Below are 24,860 nucleotides of genomic sequence, written 5' to 3'. Positions count from 1 at the left end.
AAAGATTTAGCCAGCTGAATTTAAATCTGGCAGCACATGTTTCTTATCTGCTGTCTTTACAGCTTATTTACTATAGTTTAACACATAAATAATGAACTTTCATCCCTCCTGCCATCTACACTCAAATTTGTCATTTCACAGGAATTTATGAATGCTATGATTATTGATCAAAAAAATTCTTCCTCGGTATTTAAAATGCACTTTAACTCCTTCAGAATAATGACACTCTGGCTAGCAAAAGGTAGTACATGGGGGGAAATTTACATGAATGTTCTTCTATTACACTGAATACTAAAAATATAGCAAAGTTTTTAACTAAAAATCAGATGGCTTCATTTCAGCTGACAGAATCTAATCTGAAATCCAATTAAATCCAACATGGTAACTTAAAACATTTGCTTTTGAAGCATCTGTTTTCCACACAGTTCCTAAAGTACCCTGATTCTAATCTCCAAAGCTAATCTAATGACCCACCCTTAAACCATCAACAATTTAAGCAGCTGCCTGGATGTGCTGATAGCAAATCTGGTTTCATCACTAACTGATAGGGGTGGGAAAACTGTAACAGAGACTGTGTGCTCTTGTTAAAAGCACAACCAACAGAAGTTATGTGCTCTTTGCAAAACCAATCCTCTCTCAAAAGTCAGAGAGGAGATAGGTGAGAAGGAGATAGGATGGAAGGCCAAAGTATGTAGTTAGGCAAAAAGACTTGGCAAATGAACTGCAAACCTAGAGGAAACTGAAAAAGCATTGAAAGAGTATTTCACTTTCAAGTAAGAGATAGCTCTATGCCCTTGCCAAGTATTTTACAAGTATGAAATTTCAATCAGTAAAAGTACAGCAGAGTGTAGAAGCAGAAATGCAACTGCATAACACTTCTCATGTGATCATCATTAGAAGTAGATGGATCAACTCTGTAATCCTTCAAGCATGACCTAAAAGAAAGAGAATTTTCCTATCCAAGTGTCTCTAACTTGGTTTTAGCTTTCAGCTTCCTTGTGTCTACCAATTGAGTAAGTTCAGAAGTGACTAGGCATATCACTGGACCTGGCCTGGGCTTGTAACAGGGCTGTGCTAGCTATAGTCCCTAAGACTTGAACTCCTGTCTTCTGTTGCAATGTTTTGTTCTGCAGAAATATCCTGGAAGGTGGAAAAGAATACTGGGCAAATGAGATAGAGGTCTTCTGGCCCTGCTGGGTGCTTAGGTAACAGTTTGCTACAGCAGGCCATAAGCACAGAGAGTTCAACATTTTGGTGAGGAATGCCTTCAGCAAACTCAGAAAGAGAAAGACTCAAGCAAACAGGAAAAAGGAATAGGCATTTCTATTTGTCACTTGAATACTGCCCTTCTTACAAGAAATTAAAAATAATTATTTTTGTTCAAGGGATACAGTTAAATAGCATGCATTTTCACCAAACAAAATAAAAAAAGTTGTATAAAGGGGAGGATGAAGAAATTGCACTTGAAGAATCAGGTGTGAAGTATAAGAAAATCAGTCATCTTCATTGCACTCATTCAAAGACTGTTTTAGTCAACAGAATTAGACTCTTACTGAAGTAAACTTGTTATCAATAGCAGTTAACAAGTTTCTACTGAATTTGGAATATGCCAGAAATGTGGTATTTCTCAGTTGAAATGAGTGCTTTTTATGCTTGCATGAAAGAACACAAATCTACCATTCTGCAGTGCAGGCTATTTGGAGTGCCAGCAATCATGTGATGCTCTTACTAATTTTCTGTAACATTACTCATACATTCATATATTTTAATTACTCTATAAATAAAACTCTTATGTAATTATTGCAGTTGAGCAGTGGGTTGGACAAAATGACATCTAGAGGTTTCTTCCAACTCAAATTATTCTGAACTTCTGTTGTTTGTAGACAGCAACTTGCATGTTTATTGTTCTTCACACTGTCGGTGACAATAATCCTAAGAAATCTTTGCTTTTTCTTGCTTGGCAATAAGCATAGAAGTCATCAAAGAGACTATCCCCAGCAGTGTCTGTGTGTCAATTACAGAACTGTACCACTTAGACTTCACTGTACTGTCCTGTATAGTGTTTTTAAGATATTATATCTCAATGTTACAGTTAACCTCAGCTTCTTGGATTTTTTTTCCTTTTTTTTCCCCACCGTATTGAGAGTTTCAGTGGAGGTTTTCATTATCAGCTGCAGAGGCAGCTATGGCAAACTCCTAAGACAGCATGGTTGGAAAGCAAAAGAGTAACAGAAGAGAAGAGCTTTTTGTAAAAGAAATACCTCCCTCTTAAGGGAATGCAAAGATACTTTTGTCTTAGAAGGAGGGGAACTCATTTATTGGCATCTGGTTTAATCAGGGCAAGAGCAGGTGAATCAATAGCTTCTTGCAACTCTCCCCTCTTCCCCCAGACACAAAGTTCCAGAAACGTTTTTACTGAAATTGATTTTTTGTGAAGTTTGAAGTCAGAGTATCTTTATGGAAAATACGTTACTGAAAAGTGTTCTGATTTCTTCTAAGGTCATGTTTCTGCTAAAAGGCAAAACTTAATTGATATCTAGTAGTACTGCCTATTCCTGCCTTTATCATAATTTACTATGATTAAGTCTATTCTGTATTGTTCATTTGGAAATTATTGTTTTCTCAGAAAGCTAAATGTAGATGCTAATTTACTGGGTTTATTACCATGTAAATAATGAGATACTTCTACTTCATGCAACAAAAAACAATGAAATGAGCACACCGTAATTGCTGCCAGAAGAAAACACTGAAATATAAAACATTTGTATAAATTGTGGATATAAGTTATCTGAAATTTTGTTTAAGCTGCTTTCTTACAAAACCCAAATAAGAACCAGCCTTTCAAGGATCATTAAAAAGAAATAATGTACCCTTCAAAACATTAAGAAACAAGAAAACTCAGCTTCAGGAAAAAGAAAAAAGTAGAAATAGCGGAGTTGGTTATTGCCGTACTCTCAGTACACTCTGATAAAAGGTATATCACAGAGAATTAGTGTAGTAAAACTAACTGCTCTTTCCCAAGATACTCTGAGTGTTTTATCTCAAGAGCAATAGAAGTACATATTTGAAAAAAAATATGCATTTACTGCATATGCCTAAGGAGTATATATACTGGAGCAAAGGTACTAAGAGCCTGGACAAGGCTCGAAAAAGCAGTTTTGCCCTTGACGGGGAGAAGGGCTGGATCTTTGTAAGCTTGTTAAACCAGTCCAGAGGCAAAAGGCAGCACCAGGAGGTCATGTGAGCTTGGGTCAAGAAAACAGCAGATTCACATTAGCTAAGCACCATCCATGAGTGACAGAGCTTTGGGTAATAGTGCAGGGACTTGAACGTCCAAGCTCTGTACTCTGAGTTTTGGATTCCCTGTACTAGTAAAGTAAAACATGGAAGCACAGGCATCAGGATATAAATCAGTTCTTACCACACATGAGAAAGGCTTTGAGCTTTTGACTTGAAACAATACAGTTTCTGGTCTCATCATGCCCCCAGAACAACAGCAAAGGTGTGAATGTTATAAATCTAAAAGGTCTCAAAGGCAATTCAGAGAATCAAGAATTCACAGAGAATCAAGAAGTCACAAAATAAGAAGTATTCACAAAATACTAATCAGGTATGGTTTTTTTCTTTTTTTTTCTTTTGCATAACCTTATGTAAATTCATAAATCTCAAATTCAGTGTCAGTAATTGGCTGTGATAATATATCCAAGAGAGATATTTTAACAAAACCTGAATTTAATTTAAAATTCATAAACTGACAAGGAAGCAAGTTCTGTTCTCAGAAATACATTAAAGAAAGAACACAGAAAATTGACAGGATGTGTAGGATTCAGAAAAATGTTTTCTAATGTCATGGCTTCATACACGACACAAAAGAGGCATCAGAAATGGTGATCAGAGGGAATATTGCGGACAAGGAGCTGATACAGAAGCATTTTCTCCCGAGAAGTTGGAAAAAAAGAAGGTGGAAACACTGTCTTTAGTCATAAAATATTTCAGTCAGGTGGGGCATACACATTACTAAAGACCTGCTCATCTAAAATGGGGGAAATTTCAGACAAAAGCAAACTGGAGGCAACCGTGTGACGTACAACTGGCCAGAGAAAGAAGAGGAAAATACAATACAGATGACACATGAACGCATTCATTTTTAAGCTTTTTGACTGGACATTAGTTTAAGCCCACATAATGAGTAGCTCACTATGAAGACATGAGAGTTTAAAAAAAATCCAACAGATATTTTACTACTGTCATGCATTAATATTTTCACACCCACACTCCAGAAATAATCTACTCTAAAAGTTCCATTAAAAACTTCTAGTACCTTCCTGTGTTGTAATCATAGCTACTTGCAAAATTGGTGAACGTACCTGAAGCAGCACATAAAAAATAGAGGTTTCCTGATGCTTGTGGGTATTCTTTTCTATCTTCCAGTTTTTTGGGGTATGATCAAAGGCAGCAACGGTATGCTGCCAAAGAAATGCCTCTGCTCATAAAGTTGAAGTGATTTCAGATTTACAGTGATGGGAAGGATGAGTTGGACTGTTCTGATATGCTCCTCTGGGAACTAAACCTCTGAGATCCTAGGAAAGGAAGGTGGTAGACAGTGTCTATACCTTCCTCTTCAAAAAAGCCAGCAAAAAGGGAAATGTCAAAACAAAAAGAATAAAAGGACTTGCAGAACAGATTGAAACAGTTGAAAAATGGACAAAAGTAGTGGCAGTCAATGACAGCTTGATTTTAATCAAAGAAACCAATTCCTCCCTGAAAAAGTTCAGCTGAAAGTGATCTGCCACTACTTTGTGCAAGTGTAGTAGAGATACTACTACTAGAGATAGCATTTTCTCAGGCACACCGTGTCTGAGGCAGGAGAATTTTATTTTGCAGCTCTGCAGAGTATGGACTTCGCTGTGCCCCTGCTGGCAGAAGTCCATGTGCTCCACGCAGCCCTTGGTTTAGCCTCAGCAAGGACCAACACTCCCTATGAGCCAGATCTGATACCATGTTTGGCCATGAAAAAAGAAGAAAAAGGGTTTGGATCCTTTCTCCCTTTTCTTTATGTATCTGCTCAGAGTTAGACACAAAGTGGTTTTTGATTTCAAATTTTCTGAACACCTTTTAATGTCAGTGAAAGCATTTGCAACAATAACATAGCAACATAATATTATTCTGAGCATACTCAAATACATTGTAGACAATGTGAAGAGATGTGGATTGATGCTTTTTATATTGTAATACTCAAAAGACAAAATAGGTTATATTCTCAAGACAAACAATGTATTTCACAAATTCAAAGAGCCAGAGCCTGGGGTTTTGGGTGTTCCGGGCAAGTTCCTGGCCCAGGGAGGATGCTATGGCATTGGGGAAAGCAATAGGGGAGCAGGGGCTCTGGGGATGGTGGTGAGGACTGAGGGAGGGAGGTATGGAACGTGGGCTTTGAGCTGTGACCAGGAGAGAGGACGTGGTGCCACAGGGAGCATAGCCACCTGCAAACATGAAAACATGGCTTGTCAACCCAAAGGGCTGGACCCTCCTGATTTATAATGTAGGTTCAATAATCTGTGAGAAGCACCAGTATACAATATACCCCAAATTTAAGCCAAGGAATAAATGATATTTCAATACTATGAGCACTTGCTGGCCCTAAGCTGAGAAGCCAACCTCCTACAGCCACTGGAGAGTGCTCCCAATTACCAAAAATAATAGCAACTTAGGTGAAAGCATCTGCATCTTTCAAGTTTGCTTTATTTCACAGTCAATACCGAAGAGAGAAAGAAATTGAGTTTAGTGAAAATACAGCCAAAAGTTACAGTGCAGCTCCATGTTGCTACACAACTCCTACCACCACCACCCCCCCTCCAAAAACTGCAACCAGGAGGCCTGAGAGACTCCTGTCTATGTCATGCTGAGTTTTCTCCTAGGGGAATGAATAGCAGCTTCTACATACATACTCCTCCACACCATTGTAATTACTGGCTGTGTGTTAATTTTGCCGGTGAACTGGTTCAGGTTTCTCACTAAAACTAACTGTGGGCTTTCTAGGACTTCCAGCAGCAGGAAGGCCAGACAGAAGGCAGAGGCCAGAGCAAGGTCTGTGGTGGGCCTTGCTTCACACAGCAGTTTGAGGAATGCAGTTACCACAAATAATAGTGAGGCAAAAAGAAAAGGTAAACTTGCCTGCAGCCTGCCACCGGTCCAAGTGGCCTGGCACAGCAGGCCAGCTACTCTCAAGAGGGTAGGACATGGCTGCCGGCTCAGGAAAACACTGGGTGCCTTCACTGTGATCTTGGCTGGACACGCAAGGGCAGGTGACCGGTCACGCTGCCCTGGCACGGCATTAAAATGGGGAAGGGCAAGTGTGGCGCAAGGGCCAGGCACAGTTACGCTGCTGCCTTTGGACGCCACGGTCACCTGCTGCCTGTCACTGGCCTATTCACAGGCACGTACCTGTGGGACAAGTGCTTCCCTCTGCCTGTCCGCACTGGGCTGGTGGGACGAACACAGCATGAGCATGGCAGCCCCCACTGGTGTGCCCAGCAGCTCTGGGGGCTGTGCCCAGCCACCTGAAGGACGGTCCTGGCACGTGGTGGAGGTCAGGCTGTTGCTGTTCAAAATTTTTAATGCAGCCAGGTTTATATGGGTTAAGGTAGCAAAAAGGTGTGTTCCTGATGAAAATGTGCTATCTGGCCAGATTTCAAGTTTGTGCTACAAAGCCCGTGGATCCCAGCTCCCTTTAAAGGACTGTTACTTGTCACCTTATCCCAGCAGCTTTTCTGAAGAATAAATGTTTTGGCTTAGTTACACTTGTAAAACAATAAGCCCCACCTCCTGCAATTTAACCATTCTCCAGACATAAAATTAAAGTTCTGCAAAGAGAAAAGCAACAAAAACAGGAGGTTGTCAACAGGAGGTGCTCTGCAAGCTGGCTAATTAGCAGCTCTACCATCCCCACCTGCACCTCTCACCTTTTGGCATGTATACAGTGGTAGTCTGTATGGGGCGCTTTTCAGCTCTGAGAAACACTGGTGTTTTCCCCCCCTTCATTTCCCTTTTCAAAATGTGTGGCTGGCTTGGGAAAGTTCACAGCCAGGGTCTCACCACTGGGTTTGCCTGATGCTGATCACAGCACTGGTGGCAGACAGGAAAGCTGGAGCCATGCACTCAGTGCAGACGGGGAACTCATGAGACTGCTTCAACCATCTGCCAGTGGGGTCTGGGATTTTTGCACCTTACTTGACAGGCATGCACCCCTCTCACAGCCTTGGCATCCTTGTTTTCCAGGAGGATGAACACATCCATGTTGAGAGTGATCTGCATGAAAACAAACATGATTCAGCAGATGATGAGCAGCCCCGCTCAAAAGGGTAATGTCTTTTGGATGAGTAAGTTTTCCACTCACTTCATCCTGGCCTAAGCAATTATCTGCCAGCTTTTCTGTTTCTGGAGTGACAGCTCTAAATTTCACTCCCATACGCCTATGCTACACAGACCTTTGTATTGCCTAGTAATCTGTGAAATACAGAAACACATTGTATTTAAGATTATTATACCTTTCAACTGATACATGTGATTGTGGAGCTATCCTTCCAAAGCCTTGTAAATTAAAGGAGCAATTTTTTTTTAATGTTTTTTTTTGTCCATTTTTATACATTTGTACTTTTCCAGTATTTCCATAAGAGCCTTTTTTAAAGAGAGGACTTACAGTGATCACTTTCAGGGAGTTAAAGATTCACTATTGTCCTTCAGTTTCAATAGCTATTTACCCCTATACAAAATTGGAATAGAATAGCTGTTAAAAAAAAAAGGCATTCTGATGGAGTAGAATTTTTACATTTTGTTTAGCACTGGTGTCAGGTGACCACACAGTAAAAGCACAAATCTACATTTTATACTTGAGGATTAGGGTTTTTTGGAAAGAACTACAAACCCTATACAAGACATTAAAAAAAATAAATATTTAAAATTATAAAGTCTTAGTATTTTTCTGTCATTGAGTCTTCATATAAACCTTCATAGAAACCATACTGTACTTCTCCCCTGATTTCAATGACTGCATTCTGTTATACAGCACACTATTTCAGATCTGAACCTGTCTTTTTCCCACAGCACCAAGCCTGTCAGAGTTCAAGGAGTGTCTGGAGGATGCTTTTAGTCATATGATTTGGTGTTAGGTAGTCCTGCAAGGAGCAGGGAGTTGGACTCAATGATCATTATGGGTCCCTTCCAACTCAAGGTATTCTATGATTCCGTCAGCAGATTCTAGCAACTCACTCACTGGATATCTCAGATATCTTAATCAAACTGGACTTCGTGGAAAGATCTCGTGTACAAATGATATATGAGGAAGTAGCTGTGAAGGTTTAAATTATGTTTTTGAGTTGTACATACAGAGCTTAAAGATTTGTTCATATGATCAGGTTTACTGCTGTTATCATTAAAATACTACTTCAAAAATCTAGCAAAAGTACTTAGAATTCACTTAAATACCGTCTCATTTCTCCTCTGTTTTTTGGAGATTTGTCATTCCTTTAGCAGTACGCAGGATTAAACGTTTTCTTGTTTAAAACTTTTGGTGTCTTGTCTAGCAAAAACAAACACTGAGATTTCGTAGATCAAACATCCAAGTTTGAAGGCCTCTCCAGTGGCAGGTATCCAGCCTTACTGATAAATAAGCTAGCTAATTGGAGAGGCAAGTGTTGGCATGCAAATGGCTGTACAAGGTTTCTTCCCCTCAAACCTGGGCCCACAGTCACTTAACAAGAGGCATCTCTGCACGGGAGCAGGTTGAGCTGGGGTTGAGACCAAGCCTGTATGTTTTTTTCTCATTCTTATTTACTTGTGCTCCCATGGAAAGCCAAGGGACAAGTAAGGTTTAATTCACGGGGAATTACTGTTCCTGAGGTCCTCTTTTTCTTTCATCAGCAGAGGTACCATTATCTCTGGAAGCGAAAGCTCCTCATAGGCTGGAAGCAGAAGAGCACTTTGCTCCGTTCTGATTACATTCAGGCTATGGCCTGTTCTGTGCTCTCCGGCTTTGTACTTTGCTTAGGTTAATGTTTATGTTGAGCACCTGACAAGGGCAACGGTATCTTTACCAAGTTATTTTTTGTACATTAGCTCCTAAAAGCAGGCACTAATGTGATCTGATGTCTTTCTTGTATCTGCTTAAAAGGAAGGCATTCACAAAGCTGCCTTTACTATGAATGTGTCTCCGGTAGGGGAGAGCCTGTAACCTGAAACACAAGCCCTTTGAAACATCAGTCTGTTGATAACAAGGGTTCACTACCTGTGCAAGGTGTTAACATTCACTTACAGAGTACATGCAGACTAGAAAAAGGATTTCTGTTGCAAAATGCAAGCAAGAATAGTTATGGCATATACAAATATTTCACATTAAGGTTCTCCTTTAATTGTGTGTGTTACTTGGTTTTTAAAAATCTTTGGTTAAGTAAAAGCAACATGCTGCACTTTAAGCACATAGAATCAGCTTTTTAAAAAGTGTTTCCTTAGTAAAATAACTAATTTTCATAAGGAAGATGTTTTTCCTGTCACCTTTCAGAACAGAGCTTCATATTTATGACATGTATGCCTAAACATTTAAGATATCCACGTACCAAAGTGATAATCATCTAAACTAATAAAATAAGAAAAGAGAGAGAGTGAGAGATGTTAGAGCGAAGAAGACATTACAAGGAACTGTAATCTTAAAATAGCAATTTTAAGCCCCAAAGGACTCATAAGTACCAGCAACAGATAGTAGATAATATTTTTTCCTTTTTTTGGTCGATGGATGAACTATAAATTTGATAAAGGACCTCTACTTTATTCATACATCTGTTTCTCATTTCTTCTTTTCTTTCTTTTCCTGTTGTTTCTAACCTCTCTGCTGAGATTGGGCAGATAACCTAATGTTCTTACAAGTAGAAAGAAAATAACTATGATTTGTGAGGCAACAGGAATTCCCAGAACTAAAACTGAAATACCAAAAGCAATCAAGATTTCTCAGAGACCATGTTACTCTTTGTACTAGTTAGGAGTATATTCTTGCTCTGCTGTTCTGAGTACTTATATGAATTAAGTTAATATTCCTTGTTTCTTTCCAATTTCTTTCTTTTTTTTTTTTTTTTTTTGTGCAGAAAAGAAAGGTATTCATGCTGAATTTCAGTACGAATCAGTATGTATCTGACTCCAGCTGCATCTAGTTTCCACAAAAGAACAGTCTGGATAATTAGCATCTCTAGATTTGTTACCTTTATACACTGTAGAGTGTAACACACCACTTTAGAGAAACAGAGATATAGCTGTTTCCAGCTATACTTCCTTGTCAGCTTGCACAATACAAGAGTGTTTATTTAGTTAAGGTTTTTTAACTGAAATACATCTGCATCACTTAACATTGGAAAACTGTGTGGAATTAACTCTCTTAACTACTATTTCCCTGTATTTCAGCATCCCTCATGAAATCACGCTGTACTACCCTTAGTGAGATGAGAAAAGAATGAAAGTGAAGTACATAATAATTAGAAGAAAAGGTACTAGAATAGGACATTCAAATATAACAAATAATTTTAGCTTCCATGAACTGATAATTATTAGATGAGATTTCAAATATCCAGAAACATCTATGCACACTTTAATAAGGTTTTAGGTGGCTATTGGTTATTTTGCATACACAAATGCAGCCTTAGGCCTTCACAACTATAGCAACGCTACTGCTCCACATAGCAATGGTGGGCTGGCTATATTAACAGTCTTTGCAGGCCTGGCAATGGGCACTGAATTTTTACCTACCCTCCCAGTTTGCACTAACCCTGTTAACAGACATCCTCACAGAAGAGCTGTACTTCAGAGTCTAGTAGAACTGACCCCCTAACTTTGGCCTCTTAGATAGTTAATAATTTTGCCCATTAGTTATCTGCCAGATTTTCACTTGTTCGACATCAAACCGAAGAAGTCCTCCCAAAAGCTCAGCAGACGTCAGCAGGATTTTCTTTGGTACGTTGGGATACAAATTTAATCCTTACCAAGTGCAGCATACTCCAGTGGAGAAATTTTCATCTATTTAACCTGATCTTCCTGTGCAAATTACTCTTCTTTTTTATCTACAGCCTAAATATCTCCTGTTTTGTTGGGTTTTTTGTTTGTTTTTAATTCTCCTAGGTGTTTAGAAGAGAAATATGATAAAGCTTGTGACCTTTGCAAGAAACATAAACCCACAATTCAATATGTGATCTATGGAATTTTAATAACAGGTACAGTATATTACACCTAAGGTCGCTGAAGCCTTTTTTTTACTTACCTATATGAGATTATAGATTGTGCATGTCTTCTACCTGACACAAAAACTCTTGATTGTCTTAAAGAATGCATTTGAAGGGAGGTAGAAGTTAATTTAGTCCCAGAGAAAGCTCCAGACCAGAACATCTCTGCTTGTTCCCAAACTTAATAGAAGCACAGATCTTGTTATACTTCTCCTCCAGCATGTTTGAAATCCAATTAGCAATTACTTTTGAGATAAAGGGTAGTTCAGGGTTTGTGTCTATTCCATTACCAGCCCCCTCCAAGAAGCCTGTTAAATTACAGTTTTAGGAACTTGCTCAAAAACATGAAATCTCATTAGAAAGAGTCAAGCATCAGCTTGCACCGAACTGAAGTCAGCAGGCTAGAAATGAAAGTTTTATGTTCTGACTCATATCACTCATTATCCACAGCAAATGTTTGCTAGAGGAAATGTGTTTTATGTCAGCATGCACTGCAAAGTATTTCAGATATTCTTCTTTGTCCCTTTCCTAATTAGCCAGTAGACTGGTTCGTCTCCTTCCACTTCACCGAGTTTTTTTTTGAGTTCCTCCCACTTGAACACGGAGAACACATAGACCTAAAATGTCTGTGTGATAGGCATCAGTGTACCATAAAGTGGTTATAAAAGGGCTGCTGCATGCATGCTGAATATCCTGCCCTCCTAGCATCAGCTTGTATTGCTTTGTCATGGTACAGGCATATCCTGGCTTCAAAAAGTGAGTGAGTTCCAAGAATATGTCAGGATTTCATATGTTAATTCCATAAAAAAACAACTTGCCTTACAAAACCCAGTAGTTCTTCTTCCTTATTTGCCATAGACAGAATTAGATTATTATTTACAAGAACTGAATATTTCATCGGCCAGCATGTATTAGCCATGAACCTGCCAAATGACAAACCATTTCACAGCTTCTTTATGAAATAAACTACTTCTAAGCTTCCCAATTATTTCAGAGGGCCATCAAATCAGGTAATTGACAAATGTTTCTAAGTGTTTCTTTATTGGATAAACTTATCCTTCTGTGAAAGAAGAAACAAGACCCATTGTTCTCAGTTCACAGTTTTTACACAGGAAAAAGCAGTCCTGTAGATGAGTTTAATTTTCCCAAGTAGTTAACATGTTTGATATTAACTTGGCTTGGGCATAGCATATAACCTTCTTTGACAGGATGAAGCCACCTTTGATACCAATAAGCATACCATAAACAACATTACCTGTGAAAGCAAAATTTTTCAGTAATTAGGCCAAGAGTCAGAAAAGCACTAAAAGATAAACACAGGTCTGACCTCAATCACATCTTTAAATTTAAGATTTATTCTGTTTTTAAAAAGACCAGCCTAACTGATATGTATATTCTTGTCTCTGTGGCAGCATACTTGGCAATAGTTATTGCAGCCTGCACCTTGAACTTTCAGAGGGCCTTGCCACTCTTCGTCATCACTGTCCTAGCCATCTTCTTCATCTGCTGGGATTTTTTAATAGCTAAGTATGAAGACAGAATTGCTGCATTCTTTTCCCCTGGAGAAATATATCTGGAGAAACAGTGGTTTGGGCTGAAATGGTAAATATTAATTATTTCCTGTTTATGCAGAAGAATAAAGCATTAGCCAATTTACCCCTGAAGTTTAATTTCAGCTTAGACCCCCATAAGCACAGGCAGGCAGATGGTTCAATCGGACAAATTGCAGTAAGATCAAAGAACACATACAGAATAATTCAATATTTTCCAGTTTATACATGTCAGGCACACCTTTAAGGTTGCAATACAGTAAATAGTTATCAAAAATCTGGACAGACTGTGTATAAAAATTCCACAGATTGACATAGGACAAGTTCGTGGTTGCAAGAGAACATGTTTACAGAAGTTCAGATGTGTTGTAGCCTTCTGCATTCATTTTGCAGGCCAAAAAGTGCCTCACTGTCACTTGTTCAGAGAGCTGTGAGATTCGCAAAAAACTTAACTCTAACATATGCAAATTGTTAAAAACTGTGTTATCTAGACAATACTTATTCACATACCCCCATAGCAATTTTTACTTGACCTTCAGGAGTCAAAACATGCCAGCCACATTTGGTATCACAATAAGATCATATAACCTTGTTTGGGATGGTAGACATTCATCTGGTAGATAAATGGTAGATACTCTAGATCTGGTATTCCAAGTATTCCTGAGCAGTTATCAGGAATATTTAAATCACTCCTTGGAAAATGGGGAACCAAAGAAGGCTTGTAGACCAAAAAAAAGACCAAATGAAATCTCATTAAAAAGAAAAAGGAAACTGGCCAGCTGCCTTCTATCTCAGCTAGGTCACCTTCTATCTGAAAGACTTTAAGGAGGAGTCATTCTGGTTCCAGGAAAATGTCCCAACTTATTCTTAAAATTTTGAAATAGTGTTGCCACAGGAGCAGGAACTTTTAAGAAAGATTGTGGTCCTTCTGCTCAGGAGCCACATTACAGAGCAGTCACACACAGGCACATCCATTAGACAATCTGGCAGCCTCTTTGGTGGCAGGAGCAAACAGAAGAGGAAAGCCCTGGTGAGCAGACAGAACAAGCTGGGGGCAGCAAGTGCTGTATTACCTTGGCTGCAATCCTTAAGTTGTACATGTCACAGATTAAGCGCTTAGCTGCATGTCACAGATTCCTCCAAAAGACAGAAAGTCTCTCACGTGTAGAAAGTGTTATTCAGCATTGCAATGGCCAAGCCATTTTGTGGAACTGGCCTGCAATATTTTTGATCCAGGTCTACAAGTGGAATTCAGGTATCTAGATACCACTAAAATTAGTGGAAGAAACAGCTGTTAGACATAGGTAACAGTAAAGAACTGGGACTATGCTTAGTTTTCCCTTCTGTAAATGGGATGATGTATTCCCTTGGGTCTCGGGCTCTTGTAATATTTACCTTCAGTATGCAAGTTGAACACGGTTCACAGATGTACACGTTGCTCTTGACATTGTTTCTGAGATCGCTAAAATTGTTGTGATTAAAAGTTATTTTTCTAAACAGACTACAGGAAAGTTATTTTTCTAAACAGACTACAGCTGTTTACAAAGAAGTAAGCGGTTCATAAGTCGTTCCTCCATACTGTGCATTTCATAGGCCCATCAGTTAAACTGCACAGTGCTATTAAAAAAACCACAGCCTCTATTGCCCAGAGCTAAGAGAAGATTCCACAAAGAAGACAGGGAAGGAAAAAGAGGATGGAATGAGAAAGGAGGGTATCTTCTCACACTTCTTTAAAATAGAAATAACACCCAGACAAGAGTCACTTGCACTTTATTTGGTTTCCCCCACACTCAGACTTTGGGGACATGGTTGGAGGACATTTGCTCTGGATGCCACCATGGGATGTTGTTGTCAAAGCTGCATCAGCAAAGGCAGATTCCTGCTTGTGTAGAGCTACATGTTTCAGCTTAGTATGTTACTCACAGAGTTCAATCACAGAGATGTAGTGTTGTGGGGAGGGGAAGGGGAAGGAAGATCTGGTCTTCTTCAAGGTGTCATGCCTGACACTTTTTTTTTTTTCCTAGGGTGTTGGGTGCAGCTCTTATTATAGCTGTCATCTGCTGGATCATCTTTGACACAGCAAAACAAGGATCCCGTCAGCTGATCTCCTTTGGTGGGCTTGTGCTATATGTTCTCTTGATGTTTATCTTTTCCAAATATCCAACCAGAGTGAGTATTTAGCCCATGTTGGATTTTTTTGTTGGTTTATTTGTTTGATTTTTGTTCAGTGTCTCAAAAGCTATTCCCCTACCCTAGCAACAAGTTCAGTAAGAGTAACAAACCCACAAATGCCAAAATTTAGGCTTGCTAAAACCCAGTGATGTATTTAATTTCTGAGGAAAGCCATTTTGCTCTGACATCTTGGGGAGCATGTGTGGGGCTTTACCAGCCCCTGGCTCTCACTGTTTAGGAAGGCTGCTGCCCATCCTTTGTTCCAGCCCTGATGCAGATTGGAACACATTGGTCCTGGAGCACTGAGGCAGGCCTGCACCTTGCTTTCCACCCACAGGAGGCTCACTACAGTCCTCTGGATGTCACAGGCACTTATTTGAGGACACAGTCATCACATCAACGCACATCACATAGAACTGAAGACATGTTCCCCCATGTAGCTCTTAACCCCTCACAAGTTTGATTCCCACTGCAAATGCAGCAGCTGAGGCCAAGCTGAGTTCTTCCTCCCTTTTCGGTAACCCACTTCCATAGGTTCGTTGATGCCATTTGTTTTAATTTTCCAGTTAAAATGTCCACTCTGAACTGCTGTGATATTACAAAGGGATTAGTTCAGCCACCACAACTCCTACCTCAGTTTTTACCCCTGTGCGCACACCTAGCATACAGCACATGCTTTCATCAGTCATACATTAATCCCAAGTTTCAGTAATACTTTTTCAACACTCTTGCATCAGTGCTGAGACTATTTTAACAGAAAAAGTCCCCTCATAAGGGACTAATGGACCTGTCACTCCCCATCCTTTGTAACTGCTGCTGAGGTGAAAACTCTTGTACTCCAAATGCTTTGTGGTCTCCCATGGGTCCTCATTATACCTACTTGGCTTGTGTTATTCAAATATCATCTGAATAAATTAAGAGTGCCACCTGAGCTCTTTGCCTTGTAAATAATCAGATTCAATTTTCACAAAACAAAGATGTTTTCTGAGGCAGCAGAGCAGAAATCTGCAGTGTAACGAAGAGGGACTGCTTACAGGCAGGCACATTTTTTCTACAAGTGCATTTATGTAATATGAATTGCAATATCTAACTGTGAGTAGTTCTCCAGTATCAAAGCTCTTTAAAGCTGGGGAACAGAAACAAAACTGAAATTACCCAAACACACAGAAAAACCTGTAGCAAAATCTTCTTATTCCCAGTCCAGATACACGAAGAATATACATGCTTGGTAACTTTTGTTCTGATGTTTCCCTTCCAGTTAAAAAAACACCAAAAATAAAAGAAAAAAGTCATATCTGCTGCTCGCATGTATGTCTAGTTCATCTATAAACTGTAGCAGAGGAAGAACTATAACTCCTTTTCATACTACTTGATTGCTTCCAGTCTGTGATGCAGAAATGGGCATGTCCATACTTACCTAGTCAGGCTTTCAGCAGCTGGCTCAGATGAGACATCCACATCACAAAGCTTTCAAATTAGGTGAGGTGATTCATGCTGCAAGTCCCCTAGAACCTGTTTTGGCAGCTGCTCCTATCCTGCAGTATAGTTAGACAATCTCCTTACATTATTTTAACAAACACCTAAAGTAAATTATTATTTAATTAAATAACAAGTGGTTTATTTTTCTGTCCATCTAGGTTGCTTGGAGACCAGTGGTTTCAGGAATAGGCATGCAGTTTATTCTTGGGCTTCTTATTCTAAGGACCAAAGTAGGGTTTGATGTATTTAACTGGCTAGGCATTCAGGTCCAGGTAAGTTAAAAAATTTATTTTTTATATTATTTTTTGTTTTGAAACTCTTATGTAACAGCCAGGAGTTCAAGGGTCTGTTTCCCCAGATGCTTCCTCCTCTTTAGAAATACTAGGTTGTCAGAAAGGTAGTTGACTTCCTGATTTCAACCTTCTCATTTCTTTTTCTGTCCCATTAATACAAGACCATATGGGACAGGCTGTTGAGTAATGACTAGAGTGACCCTGTCTTCTAATGGCTTTTACCATCTTCGCACTGAAATTATAACTTGCACCCTCCAAACACAAAACCACTATTGTGCCAGGGTGCTCATAAGAAACTCTTAGATCTGGCTCAACTCCAAAGCATCCTTGCAATACCTGATATGCCAAAAACCTCTGTGATTTAGCTAGGCAGAACCACTGTTGTCTTAAGAATAGCCATAGTCCTGGCCCCAGGGGCATATCATAGTTCTCACAATATATATGAAAACGAATTTAACTACAGGTGGCAAAACCAACAGCTGCGAGCAACAAAGGATATTGAGAGAGGACACGATCTGCCTGTAGGTAGGTGCCCCTGCAGGCAGTATGCAAACACAAAGTTTTTTTTTTAAATAAGTCCAAAATGTAGATCAGAGAGTACCCAGTGAAGCATGTTCAGATTTGTCACCCCAGGGATACTATTCTCACAGCTGTTCTTTGCAGTACAGATAATTATGTGCATTTAAAACAGGACAGTGCAGAATGTACTGTTTCTGCATGGAAGTGAAGGACAGGTCTGATGTCTGTCTGGCTGTTAATCTGCAAGCAGTGGGAGTCATTTGGACTTTGTCACTACTTTCTCAGTCTCCCCTTTCGTCTCTGACTGAAGCAGGTCTGGTGCCCCCTTTTGTTAGCTCCATATGTTTTATGGTCACTCCTGTCATAACTCATTACTCCAGCTATTACATCTCATTTTAAACCATATCATTAATTGCATGTGTGGGCATCAGGAGTATAAAAATGTACCACTGTATTAGAATTAAAATGTGGAAGATTTTTTTTTAGACTACTCCTTTAGAAACACATTTCTTCAGCCATTAAATCTCCATTTTAAACTGTATCACTTATTGTACTTATTTGCATGAGTGGGAGTGTAGAAATGCACCACAGTCCTGGGATTAAAAAATAAATTTTTCTTTTAATATAGCCTTTATCGTGTTGCATACTGCAGGAAAATGTGCCCTATGCCTTTGCTGTTTACCTACATACTCCAAAGTAACCTGCACTCCTGGCAGAGGAGGGCAGAGATCCTTCGTTCAGCCAGACACAGTCAATGAAGCCTGGACACATACAGAGCAGAGCACAAGCTCCTTGGGACCTCAACAGATCTCTGCAAGACAACAAAGAATATTTGCTTAATTTTTGGCAGGGACCTGGAACTTATGGTTAACTTTTGTTGCTTTCTCTCCCTAGACTTTTCTGGAGTATTCTGACACAGGTGCTAAGTTTGTATTTGGTGAGAAATACACAGATCATTTCTTTGCTTTTAAGGTAAGATGGGTTTTATATATACTGTATGTGGCAGATAGGCAACAGAAACAGGAACAGTATGGCTGGGAAATAAATTAATTGTATGTCTTGTGATACCAGTGCAATCACTAGAGAAATCAGCTAAGAAGTAAATTATTCCTTACTCTGTGACACTCCAAATAGGAAATTTAGGAACTCCACATAAAGTCTTTCGTTTACTGCCATACACTGAGTCGACCTCTCCACAAGTAAAGGTGTTATACCATGCTATCCTGTTCTGTCCTAAAGTGTTGTGCAGACCACTGCCTCACAGACATTGCCCCTGTAGAAGTAGGAAGCCTATATATATACACTGATATACTTACCAGATAGAAGAGACAGAAGCTGCCCATGCATAAACAGGAAGAATTACAACACATTATTTTACATTAATAAAAATTAACTCTCCCTGTTGGACCTTGTTGGGAAACTGCTGGAATATGGCTTATACGTTCTGTGCTCTCCAACCGCACAGCATCCTGTCTGGTTTTGCCCTCCTATGTAGCCATGCCATACCTGCTTTGGCTGGAATCAAGCACATATATAGCAAAAAACCCACAAACAACCATGAGAAATAAATTGGACTTTCTCAGAGACCATTCTTCTGTCTGGTATTTCAGACATCTGACTGTGTGCTTACACACTTTTCATCTTCTTTTCTTCTGGAGGAGACATTCCAAACTGGATATTCTTGAATCTTAGCTCTTTCGCCACTTAAGAAGATTCTATCCGTAGAAGATGCTGCTACTAAGAATAGGCATAATACCTTAGAAAGGAAAAAAACCTAAGCATTTCAGCAAGAAATATAACTTATATTTTAATTACAGTATTTTTGTACCTTTTGTTTCACATTTTAGCCTCCTCTCACCTTTACTCTATTGAATATTCAAGTGACAATTTGCATTCACACATATTCTGGGGGTGAAATGGTTTAATTCCCACCCCAATGCTATTTTTCGTGTTTTTCCAAAATGCCTTATGAATATGATTTTTTCAAGGTAGTTTTTTAATGCCTCAGTGGTGTTGCTAAATACTTTGCTAACTAAAGCTGTAACTAGGGACCAGATAGTTAAAAGTTGGCTTCTGTGCATGCACACATCCATTAGTTTTATTCTATGCGATAAGCCAGCAAAAGTCATGTGGAATTTCTAGAAGAGGGTAACAGGGACAAGTAGGTTATTTTCACACTGAAAAATAAGAAAGCAAAACCCGCGAGTTGATTTTCAGAGCTGCATATGTCTTGATATAGGAATATATATGGCAAACAGAGTGACAGACAAGTGCACAGCAACATCAAAATGTTCCATCTGTTCTTCTTGTAGAAAGAGATTTCTGTCTTCCAATGTCAGTGAGTGACAGCCAGCCTATTCTCTCTTGAAACACTTGCCATTTATTTAGAGATTAAGATGGTCAGAAGTACTTTTTTGTGTTTCTCATATTTTGTGAGGTTTGCATGTAGCACTAAGCTGTGCAAATCTTGTCCCAAGATATTTCCAAGTGTCCTCCAAGAGAAAAGTCTCAATCTTAACTTAGCTTTTAAGACAGAGCAGACAAGTGATAGGGTATGTCTTCACGGAAAACTGTCAGAACACAGTTGTACCCATCTGCATCCTTAGCAGCATGCAGGGACACCTCAGTTTTCTGCTAATGTAGATGGACACAGTTAACCAGAGAAGACACATCCCTTGTGTCTTATGGGAAGCATCCATTGCAACATTTGTGGGCTGCATACATGTAATCCTGAAGAGATCTTTGGTATCAATTCTCCAATGAAACATGGGATTTTTCAGCGTGCTTATTAAATTTATTCATCAGTTAAAACCTGACTATTTAAAGGTATGTATTAGGTATCAGGAACTATACATATTAGAGACTAAACTTCCTCACAAGTTTGTCCACAGAGAGAGATGTAATTCTAACAGCTTAACCATGCAAGTATATTTACATTGCAGGGCCATCCACTCTTCCTATATGGAAATGCACTAGCCCTTTTTGAACAGTAGGCTTCTGCTACAACTGAGGTCCATCTGATTTCCCTGTCATATTTCCTTTTGCAGTTCTTTCACCATTTTCACAGAGTTGAGAACTGTCTCCACCTACAGGCTGTAATGGTGTGTATATAACCTAACTAAACTGGTGAATTTTTTAATGGCAGAAGTAAGTTGGAGATGGTCTCTTTGTCATCCTCTGCTCAGAGTGTCCACATCTTTAAGGCAGACTTAGAGAATAAGGGCACTACAACAGAAAGAGGGAACTGGAAGTCCATGATATATAGGTATGAGTTTTAAGAGCTTTTTTTTTCCTTAGAAGGTATTTCCTGCAGTCAGTGCATGGTTTTTAGGAAAAAAAAAACCAACAAAGGGCACTCTTGACCTTCTATTTCCAAATATGTTTCACATTTAACCAACAAAGGTAACACTGCCAGTTAAGGCTGACATTCCACCATGACCTCCCCAGGCTGTGCAGATATTCCTACACACAAAGGGTGTGCAACAGCCTCATAGTTACACAGGGAAGTTGTTCTCAGACTCCTTGGATCAGCCCCATGCCTCCTTTTTTCCTAACAGTCCTGCCTCCATGTACACATGCCCGATCCCCTAGCCATCCAGACTGCTCCTCAAATACAAACGTCTGCATGGTCCATTACCCTCCTCACCTCCCCAGATCTTGTACCTACAGGTCCAGCAAGGCTGCACTCCTTCCACCCTCCCCTGATGTGCTGCTAGCCTGAGCTCCTTTCACCCTCTGGGTGCTTCACCACATGCCTGACACTGGAGCACCACTAGAACTTTCCCTTCCCTCTCCCATGCCCCTGCCACAGCTCTTCACCATCAAGGTATTGCCTGCACATGCACATCCTGCCACCCAAGCCCTAAGAGCCTCAGAGGGAGCCCTCTGACATTATTGACTCCATGCCACCTGCTCCCTTGGTTTTGGCACAGCAAAGAGGATGAAGGAGAGGATGGGAAGCCGCAGAAGACACTCCTGCATCAGTTTCCCCATTCTTGTCCCACCTGTAACGTGGAACTCCATGTGGGTCCAGTACAAAGGTGAAGCTCATCTTGGGGCTGGTGGAGAGAAGGTGGTTCTTCCATATACATATGGGACAGAAGGAGTTTTCCTGAGGCTGTTCTCTCCTCTCTCCCAAGTTTTTATCTTTAAAACTTTAGTTTTAGTGACTTTAGTGTATTATCGCAGCGGGGAGCATTTCTATAGAAGAGTTCTGGATTTTTTTGTTGAACTTATTTCATGTTAAGTGCTTTTCATTGCATTTCTCTCAGCAGAATGCAACTGAAAACCCACTGTGATGTGAAGTGTTGCTTACATTCTGTAACCGGAAAAAAAAATACGGAAAAGCATGTTTGAAAGTCATCTGAGGTATTTTCAGAGGAATGTGCATAGGAAACAGACTGAAGGGTGTCTGCTGTCACCCAGCATAGGCAGAACATTGTCTTCTTGCTCCTTCAGCTAAAAACAAACCACAACTCTCAAACCTGAAAGCACTTCTTATCTATTTGGAGTGAAAGATGTGAGGACACTCACTTATGGTTTTTACCATCCAGTACAGACAGTTGACCTTTGCCTGTCTGCCCACTGCTTCTCCAGACCCATTTCCCTACAGGCATCGCAGCAGTCCCTGCTTGTACCAGCGTATGGAATCAGCTGGGAGCCAGATGCCTCTCCAGTTAGTACACACTTAGGAACAGGCAGGGGAAATAGCAGGAGAGAAAAGGCAGGGGAGAAAGGTGTTACTTTTACTGAACTAAACTTTCTGTTACCATTGCATGGCAAGCCCCTAGAGGATTGTTAAAAGGATCAGAGAATCAGACTGGAGAAAGCACCTCGTATTAACTTGTTGAAGAGCACAAAAATATACATGAATTGCACTCGCTTCTTTCAGTGAAAGGTTCTGATCATCTAAATTGAGTTTCCAAACCTTTATCAAAATTGTTTATAGTACTAGCTCTCCTCTAGAAAGGCACAGCTTCTATTTACAGAAAAGGTCTGAACTAACAAAATGTTTTATTCTTTTTTTATTCTGTTCCTTGCTTTTATTTATAATGCATTATGTCCTCAGTTGAACACATATAAAAGCTTCTTAGTGTTAATGATCTGTCTGCCTGTCTTTGGACAGACCTTTTGGGGAGATTTTTCTTCCTGTTATGTACGAGTGTAGAAATGCTGGGATCCTGTGTTTAAAATACTTGAGAATCAAGTGATACTAGTTTTAATCAGGATGAGAAAACAACACATTTAATAACCCATCAAACAGTGGGTTAAGCATCATGCAATTCTTTTAAATTTTATGTTTAAGGAAAGCCTTTTTCTTTCAGTCTCCACTGAAAGAAACTTTCATTCACTTCTTGTATTTAATAAGTATACACCTGTGATTTTGTTATTAAGCAAATTCTCTCTCTGCATACAGTTACAGAGCTCTTGAATACTCCATGTTGGCACTATAATCAATACTATAAATAGAGCAGAAGAAAAGAGGATTTTTCTGTAGCGTGTTACCAAAAAGCAGCTACACAGTATAGGCTTTCTAAGGAAGCTGCCCTTCATTCTGTGAAATCAAGTCAGCTACAATCCCAATCAAAATCTTTTCAACTGCTGCTTATATAGCGGTCAAACCAATGTTTTTTAAACACAAAGAAGTTGAGCTCTGAATTCTACACCAGTCCCATTGCATATATTTCTGTTCATGGTTTTTGAAGTCTACAGATGATATCCAAGTCTTTGTAGATACCATTGACTAGTAAACATTGGAGCTGACTTAAATACGGCTATAAACCACCGCATATCATTTTAAAACCAGACAGTTTCAAAACTTGCAGTCCTGTTAGAAAACTGTGTAGATACATGAAAAATAGTTAATTCCAGCACAAATATAAACAATGAGTCTAGAAGGTTAAACATTTTACAGCATAAATGGAAACTTAATAATGAGTTTTCAATACCTTTAAGTGTATTTCCAAAAACAGGAGCCTGTTTTTCAAAAACTAAATGGCCTACAGAATCAAGGAAAGGCAAACCATTCTCGAAGTATTAATGATTTTGTGTCTTCTCATCAGGTACTTCCAATTGTGGTTTTCTTCAGCACAGTAATGTCCATGCTTTACCATGTTGGATTCATGCAATGGCTCATTGGAAAGGTACGAATTTCTGCCAGTAGGTACTCATTTGCCTAGTACAGGACACTTCATGAACACATATAGCCAAACTGTAGTATTGCTCCTGACCAAGATGTTCAGGGGCAGACATAGGAAAGGTAGTTGTTTATTTTTAACCTAGGAATAGTTCCAGGTGTTACTATTACTTCAAATTCCTAATTGGCATCATATATCACACTTTCCACCCCCCTACTTTTATTGCTAATGTCATAGTAATTGTTAGATTTGCATGACTAGTTTTAGCTTCCCTTAGATGCCATGTTTGCTTAAATCTTCCTTTCTGCCTCCCCCTCTCTCAGTCCCCAAGGTGCAGGATTGAAGTTACATCACAGACAGTGGATTTCTGCTTCCTACTAAGCATTGCAGTAGTAATTGCAGATAGCTTCCTATCACAGATCCCCACAATAAGATCGGAGGCCTGGTTCCTTACCTCATGGTCGAAGTGTTCATTTCTGTCAGGTCCTGTGCCCAGTGCCAGTGTCCACTAAGACAAGAGCAAGTCCACAGAAAGTTCACTTACTGCCCTGTCCACCCGATGAGCTTACCGTATGGGGAAAAATATCTTCCTGTACAGTGGTAGTAAAGGTTATTTGAAGATACTATTAAATTAAAAGTCCTTTTTCCTTCTCATTCACAGGATTGCTACGTAAGCACTACCAATGTCAACTAGCTGAAATAGTGTGCTAAAATCTCTATGGGGCATTTTTAGCCTTAATCTAAATTTCACTGTTTTTCCCCCTTCATATGATCTGAGTCCCTTTGAACAGGTACATAAGTAATAAGGGCACATCAAAATATCTACTTTGATTAATTTAGTTTAACAATTTAGTGCCCAGGAGGAGTCTGGGTTACTCTCAGTTCTGTTATATTATTCCCTCTCTGGCTTATTTTAGCACGCTACTATTAAATGAATGTGCCATGTCTTGAAGCTGAAATCATTAACTCAGGAATGCAGAAAATATTTTAAATTGTCTCAGAACTCTCACATTGACATGATTAATTGAAGAAGTGTGTGGAATAGGCAGACCAATATGTTTGTTTGGGGTTTTTTGTATCATTTTAGGTTGGTTGGATAATGAAAATTCTCATGGGGACAACTCCTGTTGAGTCTCTGGTAGCTGCAGGTAACATATTTGTGGGACAGGTGAGTTGGAGCATAAAAAAACATAGTAGCACAGGATTACTGAATATTGTGAAATACGCTGCTCAGTGAGCATCTGTGTACAGAAAAATCATCATTTCATACGAAGCTAGGACTCCAATACAGCACGACTGGTGGTTAATTTCCAGAATTCCAGTATGTTCATATGTCAGCAGTGATGCACAATGCAGAGTGAGTTTTGGGAGCCATATGTTTTCCCAACAGAAAGTCAAGCATAAATGCAGATGATAGATCTCCCTTAAAATGACTACCAGACTACTCCAAGG

At 39.5% G+C, this 24,860-nt stretch overlaps 1 protein-coding gene across 1 annotated transcript in view; it reads left to right on the top strand.

The window, feature by feature from the left end:
* The window catches only part of SLC28A3 (solute carrier family 28 member 3), a 51,366-nt gene that overhangs the window by 10,928 nt on the left and 15,578 nt on the right, over positions 1-24,860 (top strand). Inside the window, exons 3-10 of the mRNA XM_027808453.2 lie at positions 7,279-7,361; positions 11,158-11,249; positions 12,671-12,860; positions 14,833-14,977; positions 16,618-16,731; positions 18,166-18,243; positions 23,334-23,414; positions 24,496-24,576. Coding sequence (XP_027664254.2) covers positions 7,279-7,361; positions 11,158-11,249; positions 12,671-12,860; positions 14,833-14,977; positions 16,618-16,731; positions 18,166-18,243; positions 23,334-23,414; positions 24,496-24,576 — 864 coding nt within the window. The remainder of the gene's footprint in view (positions 1-7,278; positions 7,362-11,157; positions 11,250-12,670; positions 12,861-14,832; positions 14,978-16,617; positions 16,732-18,165; positions 18,244-23,333; positions 23,415-24,495; positions 24,577-24,860) is intronic.

Source organism: Falco cherrug, chromosome Z (assembly GCF_023634085.1).
Source record: "Falco cherrug isolate bFalChe1 chromosome Z, bFalChe1.pri, whole genome shotgun sequence".
NCBI lineage: Eukaryota > Metazoa > Chordata > Aves > Falconiformes > Falconidae > Falco > Falco cherrug.
Note: the sequence above shows the minus strand (reverse complement) of the source record. Positions and strands in the feature narration are given on the sequence as shown.